Here is a 14,342-nt window from a genome sequence, read left to right as displayed (position 1 = left end):
GGGTAAGGGACTGGGGGAGTGACTGTGTGGGTGACGGTGTGGGTGAGGGTCTGGGTATGGGTGTGGGTGAGGGACTGGTGGAGTAACTGTGTGGGTGTCGCTGTGGGTGAGGGTCTGGGTGTCAGTGTGGGTGAGGGACTGGGGGAGTGACTGTGTGTGGGTGAGGGTTTATGTATGGGTGAGGGTGTGTGTGTGGGTGAGGGTGTGTGTGTGAGGGTCTAGGTGTGTGTGAGTCTGGGTGTGTGTGGGGGTGCGGGTCTGGGTGAGGGTCTGTGTGTGAGTGTGGGTCTGTGGGTGGGTGAAGGTGTGTGTGAGGGTCTGGGTGTGGGTGAGGGTCTGGGTGTCAATGAGGGTCTTAATGTGGGTCTGGGTGGAGGTCAGCACTGTGGGTTTTGGGAGGGGGCAGTGATATATTGCTCTGCATTGACTATCTTCAAGAGCCTCTGGTAATGGCTGTACCAAAGGTGTAACTGCAGTAACACTGACCTCTCTCATTGTGTCCCATTGATCAGGAATGTGCGGGCGAGCCTTTGTTCATGCTGTTCTGTGCCATCAAGCAGCAGATGGAGAAGGGACCAATTGACTCGATCACAGGGGAGGCGCGTTACTCCCTCAGTGAGGACAAACTCATCAGGCAGCAGATAGATTACAAAACGCTGGTAAGTTCAGAATCTGGGCATGAAACAGGAAACAAAGGTGGGGGGTGATGGGGGGAGGGGGGAGGGTGAATGGGTCAGGGGATAATTGGGTTAATTTGTGCAGCTGACAGGAACAGTGTACTCCTGTTGAGATAGGGTGTCTGCGAATATGGCCTGGTGTTAATTACCTCCAGCCATATTGCTGAGCAGCAGTAAAGCTCTTCCACTGTGGAGCTGTCGCAGTGCCAGCAAGAGGTGTGTTATTGGCGCAAGTAGCTCGTGCTGGCAATCAGGATATTTCCAGCAGAATCGCTGGGGGTGGCAGTAAGGTGTGTGCTCGCTTAGCTTTATTTTCCATCTCTCCTGTCTTTGAGGGGTGGGATTAAGGAGTGCTGAGGGCGTAGTTCCAACAGCGTTTGGCTGACTGTATCCCTTGCAATAAGCCATTGTATGAGCTGCTGCGGTCAATGTTGGCAACAGTTCCACCACAGAGACATTCTGACAGTGACCAATTCTGTTTTCACCTCGAGCCTGATGTGCACTGTCCAACAAGAAGGTATAAAATTAGGAGTAGGAATAGTCCATTTTGGCTTGTCCAACTACTGCGCCATTCATTAAGATCATGGCTGATCTGATTGTAAGCTCAAATCCACAACCCCATCCACCACCAATAATCTTTCACCCCCTTGTTTAAATCTATTGGCCTCTACCGAAAACAAAACTCTGCTTACATCACTTTTTGAGAAAATGAACTCCAAAGGCTCTCTGAGAATGAAAAGAAATTCTCCTCATCTCTGTCTTAAATGGCTGACCCTTTTTTTTGAAAACAGTGACCTTTAGTTCTAGATTCTCCCAGAGGATACAATCTCTGCTCCACACCCAACCTGTCAAGACCCCTCAGTATCTTGAATGTTTCAATCAAGCTGACTCTAACTCTGCTAAACTCCAGCAGATACAAGCCTGGCCTGTCCATTCTTTCCTCTTATGCCAGCCTGCCCCTTCAAAGTTTTGATGGGTAAATAATCTGTTTTCTGTGGCTGCAGGGAAAACAGCCATCGAACAGGATGTGAGGTAAGTGGTGAATAAACTCAAGGTGAGATGGTTACAGCTTTACACACTGAATTGTAGCAATCTGCACTGCACTGCCTGAAGGAGTGGTGGATGAAAATTCAATAATAACTTTCAGCAGGGATTGGAATAAACTCTCTGACACCGAAGTCTGAAGGGAAGAGGAGGAGGAATGGGACCAATCCGGTAACTGTTCCAAGGAGCCGGCACAGGCCGAATGGGTGAATAGGCTTCTTTTGGGTTGTACCATTGTGTGACAGCAAATGAGAAGTTTCAACCTCTTCCCCATCTAATTGTGGGCCACAGCATGAACATCGCCTCACCCTGAGATCAGTGCCCAATTAATGGTCCTACACTTCAACCTCCCTGACATTATCTGAGTCAACTTGCTAAATCGCTGAGGGTTACTTTGCTTCTTGACAATTGAACATGTTTTTGAAATAAATTGGATCCCCTGCTTTCTGTGAGGCCAAATAGAGCAAAATCTTTCCAAATGCTGCAACAACTTACAGAGGCATTCTGGAAACACCAAGCCCCTGTAAAGATCAGTGATCACTCGATAAAACTTTTCCTTTCATCAGAATTCAATTAAGGGTCAGAATTAGGAACAGTAACCTGTCTTTTCCAACCATTCCTCTGGTATTTCTTCAAGGTGCGTGCTCTCTGGCAAGAATCCACTGACTTAGAGGGTAAGTCAAGTCACTTTTGATTAAACCCCATTTCTCTTCACAATGGCCTATCTCCATACAATTAGGTGGCTTCCCAACCTTCGTCAGATGAAAGTGAATGAGTGAGGCTGAAAAGAGAAACAAAATCACGTTCTTCTGATGTTGCTATTTGTGTGTGGAAACCGAGAATGCAATACTGGGAAATCAGTGCGTTAACAATGATGATGTAAATGATGATGCTGATGTTACAGAGCAGAGAGAAACATGATTGAAGAGATCCAGAAGAGAAACATTGGGCCAGCATAGTGTACATCTTCATGTACATGCAGCGTTACTGTGTTACTGACAGTGAAAGAGAATTATCCTAAAGGGCAGTATGGACAGGCAGTAGATGTTGACCAGCTAATGATGCCCATATCCCACAAGTGAAATTTTAAAATTATCAGAGCAAGGGGCTCACAACAGTAACAGTCAAATGAGTGAGTTACGAATGTAGTACAGATACATAATGCATAAGAGACCAAGACAGTGTACAATTCGAGAAGGAACATATTTGCAGCAGTCTAAGGCAGGGTTACAGCTGAGCTGCCACAAAGCACAAAGAGCAAATGGTGCAGGATGTCATGGCTGAGCTACCCTCAGAACACATGGAATCCCAACTCACCAAATACTTCCAAATAAGTAGTCCACCGCAACATGTGGGTCGTATTTCTCTGAGTGGCAATGTCTCTGTCATGGCTGACATACAGGGACCCTCATAGAATTGAGTGTATAATATAGGTCAATGGCCGAGTGGTGTGATCATTAGACTATTAATCCAGAGACTCAGGTAATATTCTGCGGACCGAGGGTCAAATCCCACCTTGGCAAATAGTGGCATTTGAATTCAATGTCAATGTCTGAAATTAAGACTTTTATCATGATTGTGAAACCATTGCCAATTGTCAGAAAAATCCATCTAATTCACTTGAGCTTTATAGGAAGAAAATGTCGTCTTTACCTGGTCTGACATACATGTAACTCCAGACCTGCAGCATTGTGACTGCCCTCTGGGCAATTGGCAATGGGAAGTAAATGCTGGTCAAGCTAGTGATGCTCATATCCTGTGAATGAATAAAACAAAGATGTGGTGCTGAAGAGAACATTAATCACAATCGATCAATTGAATGAAGCTGTCCATCAGTGACATTGCTTTAATTTCCCATCTTATAATCAGTCGCCAAACAAGACATTGACCTCTGCAACACTGGCTACCAGATACTAGAGTTGGCAAATTGCCAGTATAATCTACAAGTGGGGGAAAGTGAGGGCTGGAGATTGGAGTGGAGAACGTGGTGCCTACCTGCAGAGCACTCCAGAGAACATTTCCAGAACACCCACACCAACCAACCCCACCGCCCTGTGGCCAAACACTTCAACTGCCCCTCCCACTCCGCCAAGGACTTGCAGGTTCTGGGCCTCCTTCATTGCTATTCCCTTACCACCCGACACCTGGAAGAAGAACGCCTTCCGCCTCGCGACCCTTCAACCCAATGGTATCAATGTGGATTTCACCGGTTCCCTCATTTCCCCTCCCCCCACCTTATCCCAGTTCCAACCTTCCAACTTGGCACCGCACTCATGACCTGTCCTACCTGCCCATCTTCTTTCCCACCTATCCGTTCCACCCTCCCCTCTGACCTATCACCATTGCCTCCACCTCCATCAACCTATTGCACTCTCAACTACCTTCCCCCTCCAACCCCACCCACCCATCCATTTATCTCGCCACCCCCGAGGCTCCCAGCCTCATTCCTGATGAAGGGTTTCTGCCCGAAATGTCGATTTTCCTGCTCCTCGGATGCTGCCCGACCTGTTGTATTAATCTACCAATGGGTTAAAGGATACTTTCTGTATTCGTTCTTTACTCAAGTGGACTTGGGAAAAATTGCTGAGGTCAGATAACTCTGTACAAACACCATGGATTAAAGCTCAGTCAACACCCTACCTTCACTCTCAGATCAAGGCAAAACAGTCCCTGGTAACTATTCTCAAAGGGAGCAATGGCCCATGTCTTGTCCAATATTTATCTCAATCAATATCACTGGAAATATAAACAAAAGCAGATATTGCTGGGAAAACTCAGTCGGTCTGGCAACATCTGTGGAGAGAAAGCAGAGTTAATGTGACCCTTCTTCAGAATTAATTTTGGTGAGGGAAAGGATGGCATTTATGCTGAAGTGGGTAGGGGCTAGGAGGAAATGATAGTGGAGATGAAGTCGAGAGACAGAGAGAGCATCAGTTGGACAAACAAAGGAATAGGTAAAAGTCAGACTGGGAGAATCAATACTTGCTAATGGGGACTGGTAGTTGTTAAAGATGGGTTGTTTGTGGTAGCAATCCCTGTGCCAACTAGGCTTGGTGTGCGAGGGTTGGCGTACCGACATCACCGCAAACAGATTATCTAGTCGTTATGTCAGTGCTATGCCCAAACCTGCTGCTGTGTTTCTGACAATTCCAGCAGTGACTGGAATTCAAGCATAGCTCATTTACAATAAAGGATTTTGAGATGTGATGAGGTCACTTTTTTTTATTTGCATTTTGTTATTCGTGCAATCAGCAACTGAACAACCAGTTGCATGGTAGTTTTGCATGGTGGATCGCTGATGATATAAATGTTTCAGCAAGGATGTCACTGGATTAGAGACCTGCAAATGACCTGGTAATTTATTTGTAGTCTGTATAAATAGTTAAAGAAAGAAACATGAGAGTTTAAAGGATACAGTAATCCCTGAATGCTCACCGTCTTGGGCTGATAACATTTCAAACTGAACAGGAAATTGGGGTGCTGATGAATGAAATCAAGTCCACTGGTAAATTCTAACACCACTGAGAGCCATCAACAGGACATGGCTGACCCCAAGAGACTACTTGCAGGACAGTTTTGGAAGTAGGATCAGTAACTCTGGATATGTTCTGGCCATCTTCCTTCAGCTATGCCCCTCCTCACATTAACAACATTGGTCACCCAGTATGTCCATCTCAGAGCATTTTGCCTTTTTGGCCAGGAAGAGGACAGTAAGACTCTTCATCATCTCTTCAGATGATTCTTAATGCAAACAAGTGATTATTCACTATTTTTGCAATCTTGTGGCAAAACATATTCTAAGAAAATGAAAAGCCTGAAGATCTCACTTTTACCAAAGCCACCCTTTTGATTGTGTTCCTTGATTTGGTCTGTAGCCCTGAGCAAGGAATTAATTTTATTCCTTGAGACTCCAAGAATCCTAGAGTTGGTCACCCAACCTTTTAAAAATGGGACAGGAGATGAGAGACAGGGAAGAAACGTAAGGTGGGGGGGGGGGGGGGCGTGTTGATGGAATCCATTCATGGCTCATCCAATAAAGCAAGAACAACTCAGGTTTGACCCTTTGACCTTTATTGGGCTAATCCATTCCAACAATTGCTTTCAATGCTTCACAGCACTGAAGGGACAACATCAGGCCAATGTCCCCAGGTCCTGGTCTTTAGGTGTTCCTGGAAAATCTTTGTGAGGGGCCATTACTTGAAGTCAGGCTGGAGCTTGGCTGCGATGTTCTCTCCTTGCCCACTGATTCTTGACAATTTCAGCTCAAAGGGACCACGATACTGAATCATGTAAACTGCACCATGAAATAGGTTGTCTTCTTTATGAGAGGCAGACTGCTTTTCACTCCAGCTCCATTAATTTAATGACTAACAAAGGTGTTCAGAAAGACGTTTTTGTAAAATCGCTACAGTGTGGAAACAGGCCATTTAGCCCATCAAGTCCACACTGACCCTCCAAAGAGCATTCCACTCGGACCCATGCCCCACCCCCAGCTATCCCTGTAACCTTGCATTTCCCATGGCTAATCCATGTAGCTTGCATGTCCCTGGACACTGTGGGCAATTGAAGCAGTGCAAATATCAAATTCTCACCTGCGCTGTTTTAATGAATAAAAATTAGGAAGTGCTGGGAGCACAAAGCAGGTGAGTTAGCATCTGGAAGAGAAAGATCAGGTGAAGGTTTTGGACATACATCATTTCAACTGCACCCTGATCTGGCGAAATAGTAACCTTCATAAGTATATATATGCTTATCATATGAGGAGCAATTGAGGGCAATCTGTGCTCAATGGAGTTTAGAAGGATGAGGAGAATCTGATTGAAGCTTACAGAATACTGAGAGGCCTGGATAGAGTGACATGGAGAAGATGTTTCCACTAGTAGGAGAGATGACGACCGAAGGGCACAGCCTCAGAGTGAAGGACTGACCCTGTAGAACTGAGATGAGGAGGAATTTCTTCAGCGAGAGGGTGGTGAATCTGTGGAACTCATTGCCGCAGGGGGCTGTGGAGGCCAAGTTAAAGAGTGTCTTTAAGACAGAGATGGATAGGTTCTTGATTGGTAAGGAGATCAAAGGTTACATATCAGAATATATTACATATCAAACATATAAGCCATGATCAAATGGCAGAGCAGACTCGATGGGTCAAATGGCCTAATTTTGTTCAGAAGTTTATTGATTAGTACCTGTTTCTGTTTCAATCTCCTTTAATGATCTCTCACTCAACAGTTCTGCTGCCCTTGTCCTAACTGTCCACTGCACCTTACTGTGTTCACTGATCTACATTGACTCTTCCATGGTCCTGCCACTCTGTATATTGAACCTCTTTCAACACTACAAGTCTCAAAATTGCTGCCTTTCCCCCCATTTATGGCTTCCTGATTTCCCCTGCTCTGGGACTCCAAGCTCTAGGACTCTCTGCCTTAACCTTCCCACTTCTTTACCCAATTCCGTCCTTTAATTCACTCTTTAAAAGCCTACCTCTTCAACTAATCATTCAGTCACCTCTCCTAGCATCCCTGCTGGTGTCAAATTTTATTGACTAATACAAACATCAAAATAGGAGTAGCAGTAAGCCATTTGGCCCCTCTAACCTGCTCTGCCATTTAATAAGGTCACTACTGAATTGATTGTGTTCCAAATTCGACCCTCCTATCAACCCCATAACGTTTGATCTCCCTGTCAAATAAGAATCTATCTACTCACAGCTTCAAATGATTTATGGTCCAGCTCTACTGCTTTCCCAGCACAAGATCACACAACTCGGAGAGAAAATAAATTCTTCATCTCTGCCCTAAATGGTCGACCCCTAATTCTAGACTGATCCACAAGGGGTAGCATACTTATATCCACCTTGTCAATACCATTCAGAATCTTATACACTACAGCAAGCCATCCCTCACTTTTCTAAATTCCAGTGAAAACAAACTCAGTCTGTTCAACCTATTCTCATAAGACAAGCCATTTGTTTCAACCATCAATTTAATCAACTTTCTCTGAACCTTCTCCTGTATTTGAGATGTGACCTCAGTCCTGAGGAAGGGTCACGTGAACAATGAATGCCTTGGACTATCAGAATGTAGCTCAGTTATAATGCTTTCATCGCTTGGTCTGAAGGCTCAAACCCCACTCTCGAAAGGTAAGCACAGAAACAGTCTGACCTTTCTGTGCAGTCTGAAGGGTGCGCCGCATTGTCAGAGGTTGGGATGAATGAAATGTTGAACTATTTGTCTCTTTGCGTACAGGGCCAGTCATAAAGGATCAAAGAACATGTGGGTGGCACGGTGGCACAGTGGTTAGCACTGCTGCCTCACAGCGCCTGAGACCTGGGTTCAATTCCCGCCTCAGGCGACTGTGTGGAGTTTGCACGTTCTCCCCGTGTCTGCATGGGTTAACTCTGATTTTTCTCCACAAATGCTGATCTTTTCCAGCAATTTCTAATTTTGTCACCTCACTAATGCTCTGCATAACTGAGTAACATACTTACATTCATGTTCAAACCTTCTGATAGTGTAGGATAGCATCTATTCGTCTCCTTGATTGTTCTGTACCTGTATACTGTACTATGTTGTGTGATGTAATGCTTTATTATGTTAAAGATGCTCCATAAATGTAAGTTGTTGTTGTTCACTCATTATCGATTAATGTCTGAAGGCATGATGTTATGCTCCATAGAAGCAGAGAGTAAATGCTCACTGTGTAAATGTGTAGTTCCAATCTCTGCAATGTGTCAGACTGTCTGAAATGATGCGAGGGGTTTCTATGGTACTGTGCCTCTGCATTCTCTCCACAGCCATGTTTAGATAAAATTTCAAAACCTAAAGGGTGGGGAGGAACATTGGCTGCTTCATGTGACCCTTGGTGGTTGTAAGCTTCACATGATGCGAGTTTGGTAACTGTGTGCGAGCTTCCTGTATTCCCACAAGCAAAACTGGCTCCTTCCTTCCAAGAGGAATAAAGAAACACTCACTTCAGTCATGTTTTCCACAAACCTAGGGCAAACCAAAATACTCCAGAACCAAGTATGTAGTTTTGAATTAAATCCGCTGAAGTAACGTAGGAAATGCAGCAAATACATTGCACTGAGGGAACTGACCAGAAAATCACATTTAGTCACTTAAATATTGACCCAGGCACCAGAGAGAGCACTATCTGTTTTTTTAAAATTACTTACAGTGTGGAAACAGGCCCTTCGGCCCAACAAGTCCACACCGACCTGCCGAAGCACAACCCACCCATACCCCTACATTTACCCCTTACCTAACACTATGGGCAATTTAGCACGGCCATTTCACCTGACCTGCACATCTTTGGAGTGTGGGAGGAAACCCACGCAGACACGGGGAGAACGTGCAAACTCCACACAGTCAATCGCCTGAGGCGGGAATTGAACCCAGGTCTCAGGCGCTGTGAGGCAGCAGTGCTAACCACTGTGCCACCGTGCCACCCACATGTTCTTTGATCCTTTATGACTGGCCCTGTAAGCAAAGAGACAAATAGTTCAACATTTCATCCATCCCAACCTCTGACAATGCGGCGCACCCTTCGGACTGCACAGAAAGGTCAGACTGTTTCTGTGCTTACCTTTTGAGAGTGGGGTTTGAGCCTTCAGACCAAGCGATGAAAGCATTATAACTGAGCTACATTCTGATAGTCCAAGGCATTCATCGCTCAAAACTCTGCAGCGAGAAAGGAAAGGAAGCATTAGGCAGTGAAAGGATGGAGAGTTTGAGATAGAGGAGGAGGGAAGCGTACTTCAGAAAGCTGGGTGTGAGGGAAGTACAAGAGTAGGTGAATAGCTCTGAAAGCAGCTGCTCATCACAAAAACAAAGGCAATGCAATACACTAGAGAGGCTTCAAAACCAGAATAACTGCAAACCCATGGAAAAGCTATAACACCTTGCAAAAACCTCAGAACATCCCAGAGCCCTGACAGACTACTTTTCGAGTCACTTGATAATAAGATTGACTCTTAATTGCCCTCTGGGTAATTAAGGATAGGCAATAAAAGCTGGCCAAGCCAGTGACACCCTCATATCATGAACGAATATTTATTTTAAAAAATGGGCAGCCAATGTGAGCACAGCAAGATCCCACAACAGTGACTGAGATAGATAACTTTTGGTCGCAGGGTAACCATTAGTCAGAACCCCCTCATCCCTCTTGGAGATGATGCCGTGGGATCTTTGAGGAGGCAGGTGCAGTCTTGGTTTAGTATCTCACCCAAGGGTGTGCACCCACTCCCGCACTTGTGGAGTGTGTTGCAAGAATTTCTGTGTTTGAGGCTGAATAGGCTGGGGCTGCTTTACCCCTGGAGTGGCAGAGGTTGAGGGGTGACCTGTAGAGGTTTATAGAGTATTGAGGGGCTTGGATAGAGTAAATAGACAAGGTCTGTTCCCCAGGGTGGGGGACTCCAGAATGAGAGGGCACAAGTTTAAGGCAAGAGGATAAAAATTTAAAAGGGACCTAAGGGGCAACTTTTTCATGCAGAGGATGGTGCGTGTATGGAATGAGCTGCCAGAGGAAATAGTGGGGGCTGGTACAATTGCAACATTTAAGAGACATCTGGATGGGCACATGAATAGAAAGTTAAAAATCACACAACACCAGGTTATAGTCCAACAGGTTTATTTGGAAGCACTAGCTTTCGGAGTGCTGCTCCTTCATCAGGTGGTTCATTAGGTGATGATCAATCACCTGTTGAAGGAGCAGTGCTCTGAAAGCTAGTGCTTCCAAATAAACCTGGTGGACTGTAAACTGTGTTGTGTGATATTTAATTTTGTCCGCCCCAGTCCAATACCAGCACTTCCACATTATGGCTACCATCGCTACCACCAACCTCCACCTCAAAGTGGAGGGAATCTCCATTCTGTGTCTTATGATCCTGCCCCACTAGCTACCTGATGAAGGAGCAGCACTCTGAAAGCTAGTGCTTCCATATAAACCTGTTGGACTATTACCTGGTGTTGTGTGATTTTTAGCTTTGTACACCCCAGTCCGACACTGGCTCCTCCAAATCATGAATAGGAAGGTTTTAGAGGGATATGGGCCAAGTGCTGGCAAATGAGACTAGATTAGTTCAGGATATCTGGTTGGCACGGTCGAAGGGTCTGCTTCTGTTCTGTACATCTCTATGATTCTGTGACTCTCGGTCCCATGAGTCGGGGCTCAAGCCTTTAACCTTCTGACTGTGAATGGCTTTTCCTTAAACCAGGCCTGCCAACAGGATAAGGGAGCCAGTATTAACATTGTAAATAAGAGCCCAGAGTACAAAAGCCATGTGAGCAAGAGCAGAGTCAGCACCCCCTGGACTGAAGAATAATTAGAATGGAATGAAATATAGAGTGTACAGACTAAATTAACTACCAGCAGCAACCTTTCTGCTGCCTCCCTGATTCCTGAGCTGGAACTAAAGCCTGCTTTAATGCTCCTGTTTCTGCTCCATAGGGTTTGGTTTTCTCTTATTATGTCTATTTTCTTTGTTTCCTCTCTTGAAGAGGAAAGAAAAAAAAACTCCGATAAATTTGTCAGATGAAAGCAGCTAGCACACATGTAAAAGCAGCAGGCTTACAAAGTGCATCTGCTCCTCAATTTACAGCCATCAGATCATTTACAAAGGAACTGGAGCATTTACACTTTGATTTCTGATGAGGAGCCTGAGCTGACCTGCTGAGAGTTGCATTTGTTATTTCCCTAAATGCTTTGTGATGCAGATTCACTTGGGGGTGGGGGAATGGGGGGAAGGCGACGGCCATAAAGCAACAGACAGGGGATAGAGGTCCTGGTTCTGCAATCTCTCAGATGCTGAAGATTGGTTCAGTGCAGTGACAATTTAATTAACACCTGACTGGATAATGCATCCTAATGACTGTAATGTTGTTCGTATTTTATCCTTGTGAGATGCTTGGAGTTTAATGGCTATTCTTATGGCTAGGGATTAGCAGTGATGGCTGAAGGCCAGGCTGAAATCGATAGGTGGCTATGGTTTCAACAAATATGCAAGTAGAGTTTGTGTCGATCTGCACCATTGAGTGATAAATGCTAATGATATTTTCTTTTTAATAGCTTTGCATTTGAAAGACTGTATACATGTGTTAACAAAGCATGCAACTAGGATTTGCACTTTCTTTTACCCTTTCCACTCCATTGGCCTCTTAAAATTGAAATCCTGTCCCCAATTTGGAATTGACCTGGGATTTCAGATTTAAATCTCCTTCATAATCTATGTGAATCAGAGCACAAAAGGTGAACCAGGAATAAGGTGAATCTGGCCAGCAGTTTAGGAATGACGGCCTTGGAGAGTGTGTGAAGGACGTTGAATTGAATTAGGTTTATTGTCACATGTGCTGACATGAGTATAACGAAAGGTTTACAAGTTGCCACTCACCGAGCTACCCAGGTACAGATTCTTCAGTACAAGTTCTTAGGGAAAAAAATAACGTTTTCCACAATGGTGGAAGTTCAGATGGTAGAGAGATGAGAGAAATATTCAGGGATTAGGGAATGATAATGAGACTCAGAATTACAGTGGGTTTTGATAGAAGAAATGGTATGAACTCTTCGCACTGCTGGAAAGATCCGTAACCAGGAGATGCAGATTTAAGAGTTATGATAACCTGGAAATCACAACTGGTCAGACAGCATCCATGGAGAGAGAGAGAGAGAGAGAGAGAGAGAGAGCAAGCTACCGTTTTGAGTCTAGATAACTTTTCATCAGAGCTCCTGAGTCATCTAAACTCAACGCGAGCTTGCTCTCTCTCCATAGATACTGCCTGACCCGCTGTGACCTCCAGCACTTTCTGTTTTCAGTACAGATTCCAGCATCTGCAGTAATTTTCTCCAACCTTGTTATGATCTGGAATGTGCAGCCCGAACAGTGAGATTGGAACCTATTCAGAAAAGTGGTTTAGTGGTAATGTCATGGTCTTGTAATTTAAAGGCAAGCACTAAATGATGTCAGGACATTGAGTCAAATCCCATTGTGAGCTTAAATCGAATGTGGAACTGAAAGCTAATCTCAATAATGATAATCATCCCAATTGTTATTCATTGACATTGAAAGAAAAACCCATCTGGTTTACTACTGCCCTTTCAACCATGTTTAGTTGGTCTGGTCTACATGTGACTCCAGACCTACATCAATATGATTGATTCTTAACTGTCCTTTGAAATGGTCCAGCTGTGATTGAGTTTGAGGAGCCATTAAGAATTGCAGTAAGTGCTGGACTTGTCAGCAATATTCATATCCCATGAAAGAATACAGAAGAAAAGCTTTGAAAAAGATTTGAGATAAATAGGAGGAGTAAGAGCAGAGGAATGGCCTTAATTGAAAAGAGCTAGTCCAGCAATGGTGGACCTCAAGGTATTTTCCAGTGCTGTATCATTTTAATATCTGAAAAGAAAAAGAAAGTCACAGAGTTTCTTGGGTTTGGGTTCTTGCTTTCTGTCAATTGACCTGCATGTTGACGTCTGGTCAGGATGCCTGTTTGGTTTTAAACTCTTCCTTTGCATTGTAATTCTTGCTCACAGCAAACACTTGCATCCAAGAAGTTGAGCACTTTCAGTTTCCATCAGTGAAAACTGTCACTGACCCTCTTTGTCTACCTGTTTGTTTCCCCTAGCAGTGACTGGGCAGAATTGGGACCAGTACTAACAACACAAGGAGCCTATGTCTTTTGAATGGCTAAGTGATATCCCGCATATCCCTGCGCACAGAAGGTGAGAGAGGATGAATTGGCACTTCATGTTGGCATGGCCTCGGCACAGGTTGGGGCACTCAGAAGCACTTTACTTAAAATTAGCGAGACTAAGCTGCTAAGCGTGAGAAAAAGCCTGTGTATCTGCTATCAGTGCCACACCTCCTGTTGGCGCCCTCAGTGCATCTGCAGAAGAGGAGGAGGAGACAGGGGAGGTGCAGAATCTCTGCAGGCATTTACTCCTCGTGGAAATGGTTGCGCTATGCAAACTGGAAAAGATTTTATTCAACAGTAACTGTGACTGAACACGTTCATTCCTCTTGGCACTTCCACAATAGAGGGATTCTTTTTGCTGCAAACAACAGTGAATCACATATCCACCAGCACCATTCAGCATATGACCTTGTTACAGCCATGATTAAGCCAGCTACATTCCAAAAGAGATGTTGGAGTGACTGCTGTAGACATTAAGCTTGCATTTGACTGAGTGCAGCATCAAGGAGTCCTCACAAAACTGTAGTCAATGACAGCTGGACCATTTCAAAGGTCAATTAAGAGTCAATCACTTTAAAGTAGGTCTGGAGTCACATGTAGACCAGACCATGTAAGTATGGCTGAAAGGGCAGTAGTAAACCAGATGGTCGTTTTTCAATGACAATGAATTGGAGAAAAACTCTCTACTGGTTAGAGTTATAATGAACCAAAGGAACATGTTTGCTGTTATTGGAGGCTGAACATCTCAGCATCAGAATATCTCCTCTGTAGGAATTCCTCAGGGTGGTGATCTAGGTCTCACCATCTTCAGCCTCTTCATCAAAGAACTTTCCTCCATTGTAAGGTCAGAAGTGGAATGTTTGCTGATAATTACCGGGGAGGTGCTGGTATAGTGGCAGCGTCAATAGACTAGTAATCCGATGTCCCAGGC

General features: G+C 44.6%; 1 protein-coding gene across 1 annotated transcript in view; it reads left to right on the top strand.

Moving 5' to 3' along the window:
* The window catches only part of plxna4 (plexin A4), a 630,201-nt gene that overhangs the window by 572,309 nt on the left and 43,550 nt on the right, over window positions 1–14,342 (top strand). The window contains exon 24 of the mRNA XM_060842703.1: window positions 513–659. Coding sequence (XP_060698686.1) covers window positions 513–659 — 147 coding nt within the window. The remainder of the gene's footprint in view (window positions 1–512; window positions 660–14,342) is intronic.

The sequence above is a fragment of the Hemiscyllium ocellatum genome, chromosome 23 (assembly GCF_020745735.1).
Source record: "Hemiscyllium ocellatum isolate sHemOce1 chromosome 23, sHemOce1.pat.X.cur, whole genome shotgun sequence".
Lineage (NCBI taxonomy): Eukaryota > Metazoa > Chordata > Chondrichthyes > Orectolobiformes > Hemiscylliidae > Hemiscyllium > Hemiscyllium ocellatum.
The sequence above is the reverse complement of the archived record's forward strand: the minus strand, read 5'-3'. Positions and strand labels throughout refer to the sequence as shown.